General features: G+C 55.1%; 1 protein-coding gene across 1 annotated transcript; it reads right to left on the bottom strand.

The window, feature by feature from the left end:
- Positions 1–2,886: 2,886 nt before the first annotated feature.
- On the bottom strand, positions 2,887–4,360 carry AURANDRAFT_38504 (hypothetical protein; the record flags this gene model as incomplete). The annotated part of the gene is made up of 3 exons (XM_009041606.1): positions 2,887–3,933; positions 3,988–4,068; positions 4,117–4,360. Coding segments are annotated over 2 exons (1,077 nt in total), but the record flags the coding sequence as incomplete, so codon positions are not given.
- Positions 4,361–13,645: the final 9,285 nt, after the last annotated feature.

Below are 13,645 nucleotides of genomic sequence, written 5' to 3' on the forward strand. Positions count from 1 at the left end.
GGGAGAGGCAGGCGGCCCCGGAGACGTCGGTCACGGAGCGTCGGACGAGCTCGTGGCCCGGTGAGCACGCCTGGAACTGCAGACCTCGTCGACGAAGCCGCCCAGCGTCGCGCGGTTCAGCGCGGTCGCCTGGACCAGGGTCCGCTGCCCGGGCGCCGTGGCGTCTCAAATAGCGCCAGTCGCGTTGAGAAGGGTCCGCGCGAGCGCCAGGTCCTTTGTCTCGGCGAGCAATATAGAGACATTTGTCGTGTTCATGGCCGAGTTCACGAGCGGGTTCGCTAGATCAGCAAGAGTGCGCGCGATCGTCGTTCTCTGCGACGTAACTGCAGACCTCGTCGACGAAGCCGCCCAGCGTCGCGCGGTTCAGCGCGGTCGCCTGGACCAGGGTCCGCTGCCCCGGCGCCGTGGCGTCTGAAATAGCGCCAGTCGCGTTTGAGAAGGGTCCGCGCGAGCGCCAGGTCCTTCGTCTCGGCGAGCAATATAGCGACATTTGTCGTGTTCATGGCCGAGTTCACGAGCGGGTTCGCTAGATCAGCAAGAGTGCGCGCGATCGTCGTTCTCTGCGACGTAACTGCAGACCTCGTCGACGAAGCCGCCCAGCGTCGCGCGGTTCAGCGCGGTCGCCTGGACCAGGGTCCGCTGCCCCGGCGCCGTGGCGTCTGAAATAGCGCCAGTCGCGTTTGAGAAGGGTCCGCGCGAGCGCCAGGTCCTTCGTCTCGGCGAGCAATATAGCGACATTTGTCGTGTTCATGGCCGAGTTCACGAGCGGGTTCGCTAGATCAGCAAGAGTGCGCGCGATCGTCGTTCTCTGCGACGTAACTGCAGACCTCGTCGACGAAGCCGCCCAGCGTCGCGCGGTTCAGCGCGGTCGCCTGGACAGGGTCTCGCTGCCCCGGCGCCGTGGCGTCTGAAATAGCGCCAGTCGCGTTTGAGAAGGGTCCGCGCGAGCGCCAGGTCCTTCGTCTCGGCGAGCAATATAGCGACATTTGTCGTGTTCATCGCCGAGTTCACGAGCGGGTTCGCTAGATCAGCAAGAGTGCGCGCGATCGTCGTTGTCTGCGACGCGACCGAGAGGTTCTGCTTTGCCATGAGCGTCGTCAACGTCGTCAACGATCAATCGATCGCGATGATCGCGCCGCCGACCTGGGAGAGGCAGGCGGCGCCGGAGACGTCGGTCACGGAGCGTCGGACGAGCTCGTGGCCCGGCGAGCACGCCTGGAACTGCAGACCTCGTCGACGAAGCCGCCCAGCGTCGCGCGGTTCAGCGCGGTCGCCTGGACCAGGGTCCGCTGCCCCGGCGCCGTGGCGTCTGAAATAGCGCCAGTCGCGTTTGAGAAGGGTCCGCGCGAGCGCCAAGTCCTTCGTCTCGGCGAGCAATATAGCGACATTTGTCGTGTTCATGGCCGAGTTCACGAGCGGGTTCGCTAGATCAGCAAGAGTGCGCGCGATCGTCGTTCTCTGCGACGTAACTGCAGACCTCGTCGACGAAGCCGCCCAGCGTCGCGCGGTTCAGCGCGGTCGCCTGGACCAGGGTCCGCTGCCCCGGCGCCGTGGCGTCTGAAATAGCGCCAGTCGCGTTTGCAGACCTCGTCGACGAAGCCGCCCAGCGTCGCGCGGTTCAGCGCGGTCGCCTGGACCAGGGCCCGCGCCCCGGCGCCGTGGCGTCTGAAATAGCGCCAGTCGCGTTTGAGAAGGGTCCGCGCGAGCGCCACGAGCGGGTTCGCTAGATCAGCAAGAGTGCGCGCGATCGTCGTTGTCTGCGACGCGACCGAGAAGTTCTGCTTTGCCATGAGCGTCGTCAACGTCGTCAACGTTCAATCGATCGCGATGATCGCGCCGCCGATTGCCATACCCGCAGGCGCACAGCCGGGCCGACGGGCAGCGACACGGGGCAGCCCAGCTCTCGCAAAACGCTCTCCCTGGTCCGTCAAGTGCAGGGCACTGTGACCCATTCCGGCCGGGGCGAGTTTTGGGGGAGCCCTAAACCGGCGCATTCGCCGTGGGGCGACGCCACGCAGCTCCCTTAATTTTCGCGCCCCCGAAAATGCCGGAAGTCGCTCCAGCGACACCTCCCAAAACCAGGCGCCAGCGGAGGCGGAGCGGAGCCCGGAGAGCGCCCGGGCTCAGTGACCCCCCTATTGTCGTGGGTCGAAGTGTGGGTCGCCACGTGCGCGCTTCAACTTGCGACCCGGGTGAGTAAGCCGGACTCTGCAGCGCAGCTGCACCCACTTTGCTGCGCCGCACAAGGGGAGTAGGACCCTAGGATAATAAGCGCGGACCGCACGTGGCTTGCTGGCACACCCCGATGGGGCGCCAGATTCGGGCTTGGGCGCACGCTGGTCATCGCTTACTGGCGCGCCCGCCGGTACTCGAACGCTGCGTGAGTTAAATACTGGCTCCGTGGTAATCCAGGCGGATCAAGATTTTCCGACCCGTCTTCAGAGGACTGCCGGTTTTATCTGTGCATGCATGGAGCAGGTGAGTCTCGCTTTCCTGGCCCGTGCACGCCCCAGTCTCGATCGATGGCGATTTGCGCTATAGCTCGCAACCTCAAACAAACAGTCATTGTCCCTTCTTTTTATACCGGACCTGAATGTGGGACTGGCGGCCAGTATTTGCACATGAGCCATGCAAATGGCCAGACTTGGCTTGAGATGCGAAGTTGAAGTGATTCGATGACTTATTTTGAGAGGTCCCTTGTTGAGCCAGTATACTACCACCGACATGGCTCTTGCTTATGCTCGCACCTTGGGAAAAGTTGGGTGTGTTGTAAGAGTGTTTATTGTCAAATGGCTTCAACCTCTTTTTTCTTTTCGTTCCATTTTTTTTGTCCAAAGTCTGATACTTGTATGTTTGCTGCATTTTGCTGTTTCCCATGACCCCCATGATGGGCGGCAAGCTACTTGGACTTGCCTCAATATCATCCACGTGTGCGTCCTTGGTCGAGTATTTTGTTTGGCCCATGGCCCTAGTTAGGGATCCTTGGGGCATGATCTTTGCTCCCTTTTTGGGATTCACCGCTGAATTCACCGATGGATACGCTGCATTGCCACCAATGGTAGGTAACCCTTTGGTAGGCAGTGGCATGCTCTCTTTTTCTGGGGTTGCATTCGCGGTACTATGGTGGGTAAGGTCCGTCGAGGGTTGAAGGGCATGTTGTCGACGAGCATCGTAGTCTCGTGCCGCATTGAAGTAAGTGTGCCGCAAGGCCTCACGAGCCGAAATTCGTTCCGAGGCATCATGCACGAGCATTTTTATCATCAACTCCACGCAGTCGATAGCGGCGTGCTTGATTAGCTGCGCGATGCCGATTCCCGCCTGGGGAGGGAAGTCGAAATTCACATGGGCGGCACCGTTTTGTTTGAATTTGTTCAACAAATGAACGTCCGGAGTGCCAAGGACTTTGTGAATGCGATTTATCTGATCTAACTCATTTGTACCAGGGAAAAGCGGATATAATGATGTGATTTCAAAAAATACGCAGCCGGCACCCCAGAGGTCCATTTCAGGACCATAGTAACCGTCAGTGAGTAAACATTCAGGGGCACGGTACCATCGCGTGGAAATATATTCAGTGTAAGGCTGCTTTGAATATATGCCACGACACGAACCGAAATCGGCCAACTTCAGACCTTTGTTCATATCGCTCTTGTTCTCAATTAAGATATTCTCGGGCTTGATATCCCGGTGAAAAATTCCTTTTCGGTGCATGTGGTCCAATGCCAACAGAAGTTGGTGCATATACGATTGGATCAACTGTGCATTCAAGTAATGTCTCCGCCCCCTAATAAGTTCATACAAGTTCGCGTCCATAAGTTCAAATACAAGTGCCAAACGCCCAGTTGGCTGGTCATAGAGAACTTCTTCAAGTGTTATGATGTGGGCATGCGGCGACAATCTTCGCAGCGCTTGAATTTCTCGCAAATTGTTCACCTACTTAGACAAATCTAGGTTCTTGAGGGTATTTTCAAAAAGTTAATAATCTACCTGATCAATTGAGTCAAAATGATTTTTCATACATTTGATGGCATGATACTTCCCGTCCTTTACGTTTTGAGCTTTTAGGACCTGAGGTATTCTTAAAGTTTAGTGGGGCGGAGTTACCTAGGGGCCTACCTCACTAAAGGTACCTTCGCCTTTCTTAGCAACGAGTCTATACCTGAGGCAGACGGCTTTGAAATCCTCGTATGAATGATCCCTGTAACTGCGCGCCACGACCACACTTGCAAGATTCCTGAATCTTTCACGAGAACTTACTTTCGCATTGAGAACCGCAGTTGTTTGTCGTAGCTAGATGAGTCTAAAGCGCATTGGAGAATGCGACTCGAACAAGTGGCTGTAGGTTTGACGGAATATATGCGTTACATATAGCCGCTAATTATTGGATGATGTTTATTGAGTTAGTCAGGGTTTGAAGTTCATGGCGCAATCGCTAACGATTCACGAGGCGAAGTGCGAAAGAGCAAAACCATGAAGGCCACGAGGTGGGGGCGGAGGTAGACCATTCCGGACAGCGGTCGCAGAGGGCGCCAGCAGAAAGGTGAAGGGCCATTACGATAATGCCAAATTCACCCATGAGGACAGCATGGCCGGGGGTCGCGTCCAATGGCCGCTAGGTTCGTCCAATCATGATGGCCTCGTCCCTGTCCGATCGCGGTTGGCTCATTGTCCGATTGCCCGACCGCGATTGGCTGCCCGTCCAACGGCGTCCGTCCGGCGCGGTCAATCATCTTCAATCAGGGCCGGCGCACGAGCGGCGCCACCGGGATCCCGGCGGCGATCCGGCGCGATCCCGGGCGATCCCGCAGCGATCCCGCAGCGATCTCGAGCAATCCCGAGCGATCTGCGCGATCCCGATCGATCCCGCGCGCTCAGACGCGATCCCGGCGGTCCGGAGCGAGGCGGCGCCGGTCATTCAATCCGGCCAATCTTTTTTTCCAACTCAACTTGCACAAACTTTCATTGATTTCAATGATGCGTGATCTTCATGAGATGCGTGATCTTCAGGTACGGCAACGGGATTTCATATACAACGAGTTACTTTCGGAAACGACTGCGGCGGAAGCTGTGCAGTGTGAACTTGGAGCGCTGGTGGAGAATGTCGGGCTGCGGCTGCAAATTTTACGACAATTGCAGTGCCAAGCAGCGCTAGAAAGACTCGAAGCGCTGGAGAATCCGGCGGTCGATTCGCTATTGTGTCGGATCCGCAGTGACTCGCCGGGCCTAGGGCATGCGACGACAGCCTTCCAAGAATTCGTTCGCGTCGTGGAGAGATTACGAAATCGCGAGGCTCATGTGAAGCATAAAACTTTGAATGACCATTTGTGCGCCCATTTTGAGTCGGTGCTTCGAACTATGCGAGACTCGCGGCGAGCGGTTGACAAGTGCGGCAAGCCCGTAAATTATAGTCAACATTCTGGAACGGTTCAGGTAATCAGAGGGAAAACACTTGCGTTACAGAAAGTGAGGACGGATCATCTCGGCCATTACAATGCGAACAAAGAGTTGCATTCAAATAAACGAGCGCCTGGTTGCTTCGAAGTGTTCCCATGCAAAGCGCAATTGTGCGACTATGAGGCTCATACCATCATGAAGAATGACGTCGAACAAAGCGCCTGGCACGAGGCCGCCCATAGAGCCATGCTTTGGAGACTAGAGCAGCGTCTCACCCAGGATAAATGGCTAAACAGCACTTCGGCCATTCTTCGTGATAACTACAGCGTTGCAGCCTTCCAGCTTCAAGGTGAGCTAACTACGGTCCGTGAGGTATTGGGTGATCTCAAGGCGCTCAGACCAGTTTTAAGCCAGTCAGGTCCAGCCTCTGATCCCAACGAAACTTGTGTTAAGTACGTTCAAAACGTGGATAATGACACAGCAGGCCACCTTCAGAAGGCACAAATTATCTTATTGGATGCCCTTGCTAAGTGCCTCTGCTTGGAGCCTGCAGTCTGGATAGATCTCTATATTGATCTTCTCCCCATGGGCGACCGCGAAACTGGCTTCAAGAGGCTCCTGTTTGACCTACAGTGCCAATGCCAACACCAGCGCCCTAATGGCACTGCGCGGAACAAAGTTGCAACCGGGTCTGGCCCCATGTGATTCAAGTGGCTAACTCCTAGGATATCCACGACATATGTGCTGGCTCTGCCGACCTTGCTGTTGTTGAACAGGTCATCTTTGTTGAAGAACTGCGCAATAGTCGCTCAACGCGTGCTGGTGGTTCGTTGAACCAAAAACGATAAGATACATATTTGCCGACTCGTCGATGGAAAGGTTAACGAGTGGGAGAGGCATATTTCCGTGCGAATCAACTCCGGGGTATATTCGCTTCCCTCACCCGGGCCAGATGCAGTTGCAGGGGTCGTAGAGATGCGTCCATTGTGCAATTAGCAACTATAACAGAACGACACTCGGCCGCCAACACGAAGTCCTCGCGGCAGTTTTATTCGCCCGCGACCAATACGCAGATCTGCGGCAGCCAAATCGCGGTGGTCCGAAATGTCGACGATGCGGTACAAGAGCGACAGGCCCTTGAACTTCACGATGCCCCTCGCGCACCCCGAGGCTTCTCCAGATAGGCCGGACGCGGCAACATTGTTTGTCACCGGGGCGCCCCGGAGCCAGGAACTGGAACTGAGAGCTTCCAGTCACGGTGCATATATCCCAGTGAGCCCTGCGGGCCGCCAGCAGAACACAACCCAAGAGAGCCCGCTGCGGGGCCCGGGGAACCCGCAAAGTCCCCGACAACACTACGTACGCCGGCGGCTAGGGGCTTTACTCAGGCGCCGGGGCCCGAGGCGGGGCCCAAACTGGAACGTGTCGAATTTCCGGCTGGCTACTGAAGGCTACCTTGCCTCGTTTGGCAATGGCGCGGGGCACACCGACACAACGGACACGACCCAGCTTCGAGTGCGAATGATGGAGTCTAGCTGCCAGGGGACCGGAACTCAATTCCCTTGCATTCTCTGCAGCACCCTTGCAGATAGCGTGAACAACAGCGACAGCCGCAACCTGTTCGAGACCAAAATTGGTCACAAGTGGAATCTAAAGAAAATGAAATGAACAACTCTATCTGCAATGCCCGGGAAGCAACTCGACAGCAAAGCTCGCGTGCGAGCTGTCGTGTTTGTTGTTCAGTCGTTTTGTCGGGCTGGAGGGATTCAAAATTGATAATATCACTAGGCGACCCTTCTCCCATAGAACCCATTATGTCAGGAGAAAGATTCTTGCCACTGGTTTGTAACTCCACATCGAGATCTGTCCCATATATGGGGGGCTGAATGTACTCGCAGTCATACTCCCCGGGCACCTACAAACTTGGTAGGGCGACTGACATTGGCGGATCCATCATTCACGCCGGGCAACCGGTGATTCCCCTAGGAGGATTGAGTGCCTCTGAATTATGCCCAAAAGGCGTTTCTCCTCTGAGTTCGCCCAGAGCTGCAGGCGCATCCCTGGCCCATCGAAAGCTAGCTCTTTTGTTTCATCCCCACACTCGTAGAAACCTATAACATGACACTGATGCTGCACAGATATACGCATAACGCACCATGCTCGTAGGCGAGGTCCCAGCATGTCTTACCATGGTGGTCCTTCAAAGTGAGATCTGCCAAGGCACGGGAGTGGTTTGCCAGAAGCTTTATAATTTCGAAATCACCAACCATTGCCGCTGCATGACAGGGAGTGCGAATGTAGTAGTCTCGCCCATCCACATTGCAGCGGCCATCATCAAGGAGCATGCGAACTGCTTCGAGCTCATGGTTCTCTGCTGCAAAATGAAGCGCCGACGCGTGTTCTGCCTCAGATCGAGAGTTTGGATTTACCTTGGAGAGACTTAACAGGCTTTGCAGGACTTCGAGGTCACCGCCTGTGAGTTGCGCTGAGGACGGCGCTAGCCAGGGTTGTACTCACGGCTCGCGGCCGCGCGTAGCTGTCGGCCTAAGTCCATATTTTCCATGTGCATTACTTGGTCCCGCGGTAGCATCGGAAAGGTGTGGAAACAAGATTCATGCGTTCGGTCTTCACCGAAAGGAGCACCTGTAGCGGTTATTCGACGCAGCGACATGTTAAGGTTTTGTCCCTGCGTTGAAAACTGTCTGCGATCCAGACGGAAGCCAACGAGAGCAGCGAGACTGCGCTACGGCAGGGTCGGTATCCAGGAGAGCACTGTTAAGTTTTTCCCTTCACCAGTTGAATCGAATGCTCCTCGAGCGGCCGACGGGAGGTCCCTGGGAATTTAGGATAGTTTACTGGCCTCCTTTAAGTCGCGATGGCGTTAGTCAAGCTCCAGCAGGCGCACCGTCCGGCGACAGTAGGCTAGGGTCGCGGTCGACTCGGACTCCCCCCTGAATGTCCGTTTGATTCAGGGCTGACGTCTTCGGCCCCGGCGCCTGGCCGGACGTGTCCCAGGGGCCCCTGGGACGGGAATGGCGCGGGGGGGCGCCCGCGGGGAACTGTGGCGGGATAATGGACTAAGGTAACTTGAGTGGCTTAGCTTGAAGTTGGCAGTGCAGTTGGCTTGTACCTCCCCGCGGGCGTCGCGCCCGCCAGCAGGCCCTGCATGGCCGCGGAAGAACGAGCGCGCGATGGAGCACCACAAACGGCCGCGTTTGAACACAGTACAGTGAAGTGCAAGTTGAAGTCCCCGAAGCGTCGAAGCGGCGTGGATCATCGTCACCCAAAAACCAGAAACACATCGTGCCAAGCACAACGCAAAGCCTCAATTTGGTAAGGAACTAGGGTAAGCTTTGGATCTATATATTTCTTACTGGCCATGAACGCGACGAAGCGACAGAAGATATATCTCGTACTCGAGTACGAGTCATCGTCTGTCGCTGACATCCACTTCTATTACTGTGCGCCTGGAGCGCACCCCAGGAAAATCCCCTCCTGTCCAGCCGGCCCTATTCTTCTCCTGGGGGTCCTAGACTAGGCTAGTCCCCGAGCTGGGTGGAGCCCATGTTGAAGGCACACTCAGCTCCTAATCCAACTATATCATTCTATATCTTTTATCATTCCTTAATATGCTAGTAAGTGGTATATCTTGGCCAACCGATGTGTCCAGAAGTGAAGGCAAATGCGCCAAACCAATCGGGATGGGCAGATGTCGCTAACGCTCATAGGGTAGGCTTACTCGCAGCACTACCAGGTTTAGCGCGTGTATCCCGGCGGTCAAAGGTGTATGCCGAAAAGTCAAAACAGGGTCTTCGATCACCGCGTGAAAGGATTGGGATGATGGTGGCTGATTCGGGCGGCTTCGCAATGCGACAAAGATCGTCCCACGTGGTCTGCCTGATCAGTGACCTAGACAGTGAAATCGGAGCTGGAGCTCTATCTTCTAGATTAACCAAGGCAATGGGACGGCGGGTGCTGAATCCAGGCCGACATAGGTCAGACTTCTTGCGCTCGACACTCGAGGGTCTTCTTGTATCCGACAAAATAACATCTCAAAGTGCCCTTACTGATCGCTCAACCGGCAATTTTTCGGGAGGAAAATCATCTGATGATATCACAGGAAGAGATGCCGGGCCGGTAGGAAGAAGCAAAAAACAAATTTACTTGGAAAGATCACGCCGTTCAGCACTCGTGATTTCAGTATGTGTGCGCTTTCGAAAGAGAGCTGAAGCATTTGTTGCGATTTCAGACAAGATTTGTGTCGGAAAAGCAACAGGAATTCGAACTCCCTCTACGAAGAAAGCGAAGCACGGCACGGAAGGCGATGATTTCAGCGAAGCGATGCGGCAAGCCTGGACGAATCACAGGTGCTATTTCATGGGGTTGTTTCGTGAGATAGATCACCAGATTCCATCAACGAAGCATATCCATGGAGCGTTAGGAAAAAGTGGCTGCAAAGCTCATGTGGCCTGTATTCTGGCCGATAGTGCCACATCAGTCATGCAGATGGTTGAGGGCCAGGATCGGCCTGATGGTAGGGCTCGACATGCACCAGAAACCGACCCTGAGACCACTCAGGCCATGACATTTTTAAATAGGCTGGCAGAGAAAATTATCCAAAATGCTGGCCAATTCATAAACCAGGATGGGCAAGGAACACGATCCTGGCTTGCGCAGATTTTCAACTTGCTTGGTGTCACCAAAGACCAAGAGTTGCAACCGGAGGACCTGTTTCGTATCATGCAGCGCCTGCAATTAAATAAATGCGAATACAAGAAACTCGGCGGTGTTTTTGCTGCAGTTAGTGTCAATGATTCTGAAAAAATCACGATCGCCGAATTCGCCATGTTCATGAAAGGCTGTGGACTCAACTCTGGCAGATTCTCGAACCTGTTGTTCCCTAGCCCTGAGGGGGTGCACAACATCCACCTGCTTCTCTGGTTTATCACGCAGCGCATGGCTTCAAGAATAGCGATGATGGACCAAAAGCCAAATACTATAAACCCAACTACGCTTGATTATCAGCGGTGTTTTGAGGCGGTAGACTCTGAGGGAGTTGGCTCAATCACAAAAGAAGGCTTTATAAATATGGTCCGATACAAACTTGGAATCGACGCAGCTGAGATATCTGATGGAAGCCTGCGCCGCATTTATGAGATAGTGGATGATGAAGGCTCTGAGGTTGTTACCACAAAGGAATTCGCTGCCTTCATGCGTGGTACTTCTAGTGCCCAACAAGCTGCCGTGGCTGTGAATTCCGCGGAGATCATAGCCTCCACGCGTGCACCTATTGCGGACCCCACCAAGATTTGCCAGTCTGAAGATGGCCTCTTTAGTAGTGGCGACTCAGGCGTAGGCATGTTTTGTGACACAAGTCAAGGAGGGATGCAACCTGTTCATTGGGCTTGTGTACCTGAACTTGATTCAAGGCTCGGTCACGTGCGGAAGGAATCCACCATTAAGACATTCCCCGTGGCACACTCTAGCCCCGATTATCGAGACATGGCAAGTATGGACGACCTTCGCCTCCGTCTCGAGGTGCTTTGGGAGGAATTGAACATCCCATGTTGCGATCGTGATTTCTTCATTCTCACCTTCTGTGGCGATGCCCGCCACAAAAATATTGTTGCAAAGCACGTTGAATGTCTTCTCCGCCACCGTCGCTGTACTCGGAACGTCGTGGAAGCAATTAAGTGCCGCAATCTAGCCCTCTTCGCTCTGCACCAGGCTGTGCAGAAGACGACTTCTGACGCAACATTGCCAATTTTACGATCTCTTGCCGTGGCCACTGAGAATGTGCTTGTCGCGGTCAGCAAATGGCGCCGGGGCCTCTGGAATCACCTACCTTTCCTTTACGAGGGTGTGAACTATGTCCATGCCATGGCCGACGATGTCGCAGATTTGCTGTCCTCTTCGGTCAAAAAGACCAGAAACTTTCTATCGAGTATTCCCATGCAAGATTATGGCAGTCACCTCGCCGGGTCCACCATGGCCGCATTGCTTTCTGAGGGTCTCGACTCCAACACTGTTGCTTTCTTGCTGCCCCGGCACGTGTTTTTACCTGCGTACCACGTCGCAAGCGCTATGCTAAATGAGGCGTCGCTTGTTGCGGCCACACGGCGAGATCATTGCCGCCTCCTGGAGAAGGGGTCGTTTACACCTCGCCTTAAGTGATCGAGGGTCAGGGTGATCTGCATCCGAGTGGCTCCACCGGAGCGTGATGTACACACCACCACCGTTGAATGGCCTATTATGGCCAATCGGCGGTGGGATGAGACTATTATCATAACCAGGGCTATTGCTGTCTGCCCCACTACGACCGACACCCCGCTCGAGGGAGGGGTCAGGCAATGAAACTGCCTGACTTACACGCAAGGAGCACTGCGTTGCAAGGTGCTCAGCGGGCGCGGTGGCGCGGCGGATAGCTAGCTAAGGCCCTCACTCACGCGAAGTAGGAATACGAGCCCACGAGCAAGAGCCCGGGGTCAGTATGGCTGTACTTACACGCAAAGGCAGCGATCGAAGGCCTTGCAAGGCTCGACGATGCCGAAAGCGCGCGCGGCAACGAAAAGCGCCCCATTTCGCATCAAACACAGTGCGCGAAACAACCGACGCCTAGGCCGGCCCGTGCGAAATAAGAAGATAATATTTATTAATTAAATCCGGCCAGCGGCCGGAGGGACGTGTACTACACCTCCTGAAAATTTGCCGCGCGCGCGCGCGCGCGCGGGTCTAGTGCGGGTTTCGGAGGTCCCGTGTTGAATCATGAAAGTCAACTTTTCGCGAAAAAAGATCCTCACGCCCGAGTGTCTCAAAATGTACGACGCTACCGCACTCACAACGCCAGCCTCGGCGAAAGGACCCCACTTTCGAGCGGTTTACGACCCCTAACTTCAACTTTTATGTTGAACTTGGCAACTAACCCAGCTGAGCTTCAAGATACAAAACCCCAGGCTTTTCTTTTCAAGCTTTTGTTTCGCGCACTGATCAAAAAGGGGCGAGGCGGCCAACACGCGGCCTCGCTCGCAAAATGCTGGGCCAAGAACGCCAAGGTGCACCGAGACAGTCAGCTAGAGAAGCATGACGAGCTCGAGGGCCTTCAAGGGCCGATTCGGCCCTTCGATGTGGACGAAAACAAGAAGAAAATCGTGCCCCTCGACCGCAAATTTTTGCGCTCGTATGCCAAAAATATCGCCACAGATGCACCTCCATCAGACCTGCTGCAGGTGCGAGAAGGCATCGCAAGAGCCAAGGACATGCGCTTACCGTCGTACTTCGCCGTGCCGATCTGCATCAGCAAGCTCGGCCCGTCCATTCGCTCCGCCGGAGGCAACCCCCCGCGGCAAGGCTCCGGCAGGGTAAGATGCCGTAGGCGCCAAGGCGTGCAATCATCACTGACATCAGGAGCTCACATCTCGCTTCGTGCACGGCGCCGCGCGGTCGGTGGTCCCGAGATCTACGGGAATGGTATCGTTGCTCGGCGAAGGAGGCGCAAATGCAGTGTTCCGTTGTGGTAGACGCGTGTGGCGACTGCAAAAACGTGCATTTAGCGGGCTATGCCAGGATTTTACGGACCGCAAAAAACAAACGCTTGTATTGCGGGTCGCCCTTGAAGCGGAAGCCGACTTCGAGCAATGCGTCGGAAGGGTTAGTCGCCTTCGTCAATTTACTCCCGTGAGCTTTACACATTGTAGGAGTGGCTAGGCATTGAATTTATGCTGTGTGGTAGTGTGAGGGCAATTCCGCAATCCCTGACATGGGAATGTGAGGCAGCGTATCGAAGCGGTGGAGGTTCAATCAAGTTTCTAATGCCACGCGTTGGCCTCGTTGTCCCAGATGCAACAAACATCTGGCTCCCGCTTTGTCGCAGTGATACTGCGAAGGGCCCTTGCTTCACAGTGGAGCTGAAGCCAAAACAGGCCGACAAGGCACGATCATGGCTTTTGGAGCCTGGGAGAGCGTCCTTCAAAGCTCGATTCTCCCGGATACAGATAACAAGAGCGGCAACTGCCGGTGGAAAACCTCAGCCAGCGCCTGAAGTTTACTACGAAGCAATTTTCTCAGGTGATCCAAAAGGAATGCAGCGTGCCATTGAAGCTAGCTTAAATCACCAGACCGGGCCAGTAGTGAACTTTTTTTTGGACGGGACACGGATGAGTCCTCGAGAGCATCCGGGCGTGGCGGGTGTTGTCACTGCCGCTCTTGTGAGAGAGCCTATCCTGCGTCGGCTTCGTGTGCCCAGCAGGCTCAG

The sequence above is a fragment of the Aureococcus anophagefferens genome (genome assembly GCF_000186865.1).
Source record: "Aureococcus anophagefferens unplaced genomic scaffold AURANscaffold_22, whole genome shotgun sequence".
Taxonomy (NCBI): domain Eukaryota; class Pelagophyceae; order Pelagomonadales; family Pelagomonadaceae; genus Aureococcus; species Aureococcus anophagefferens.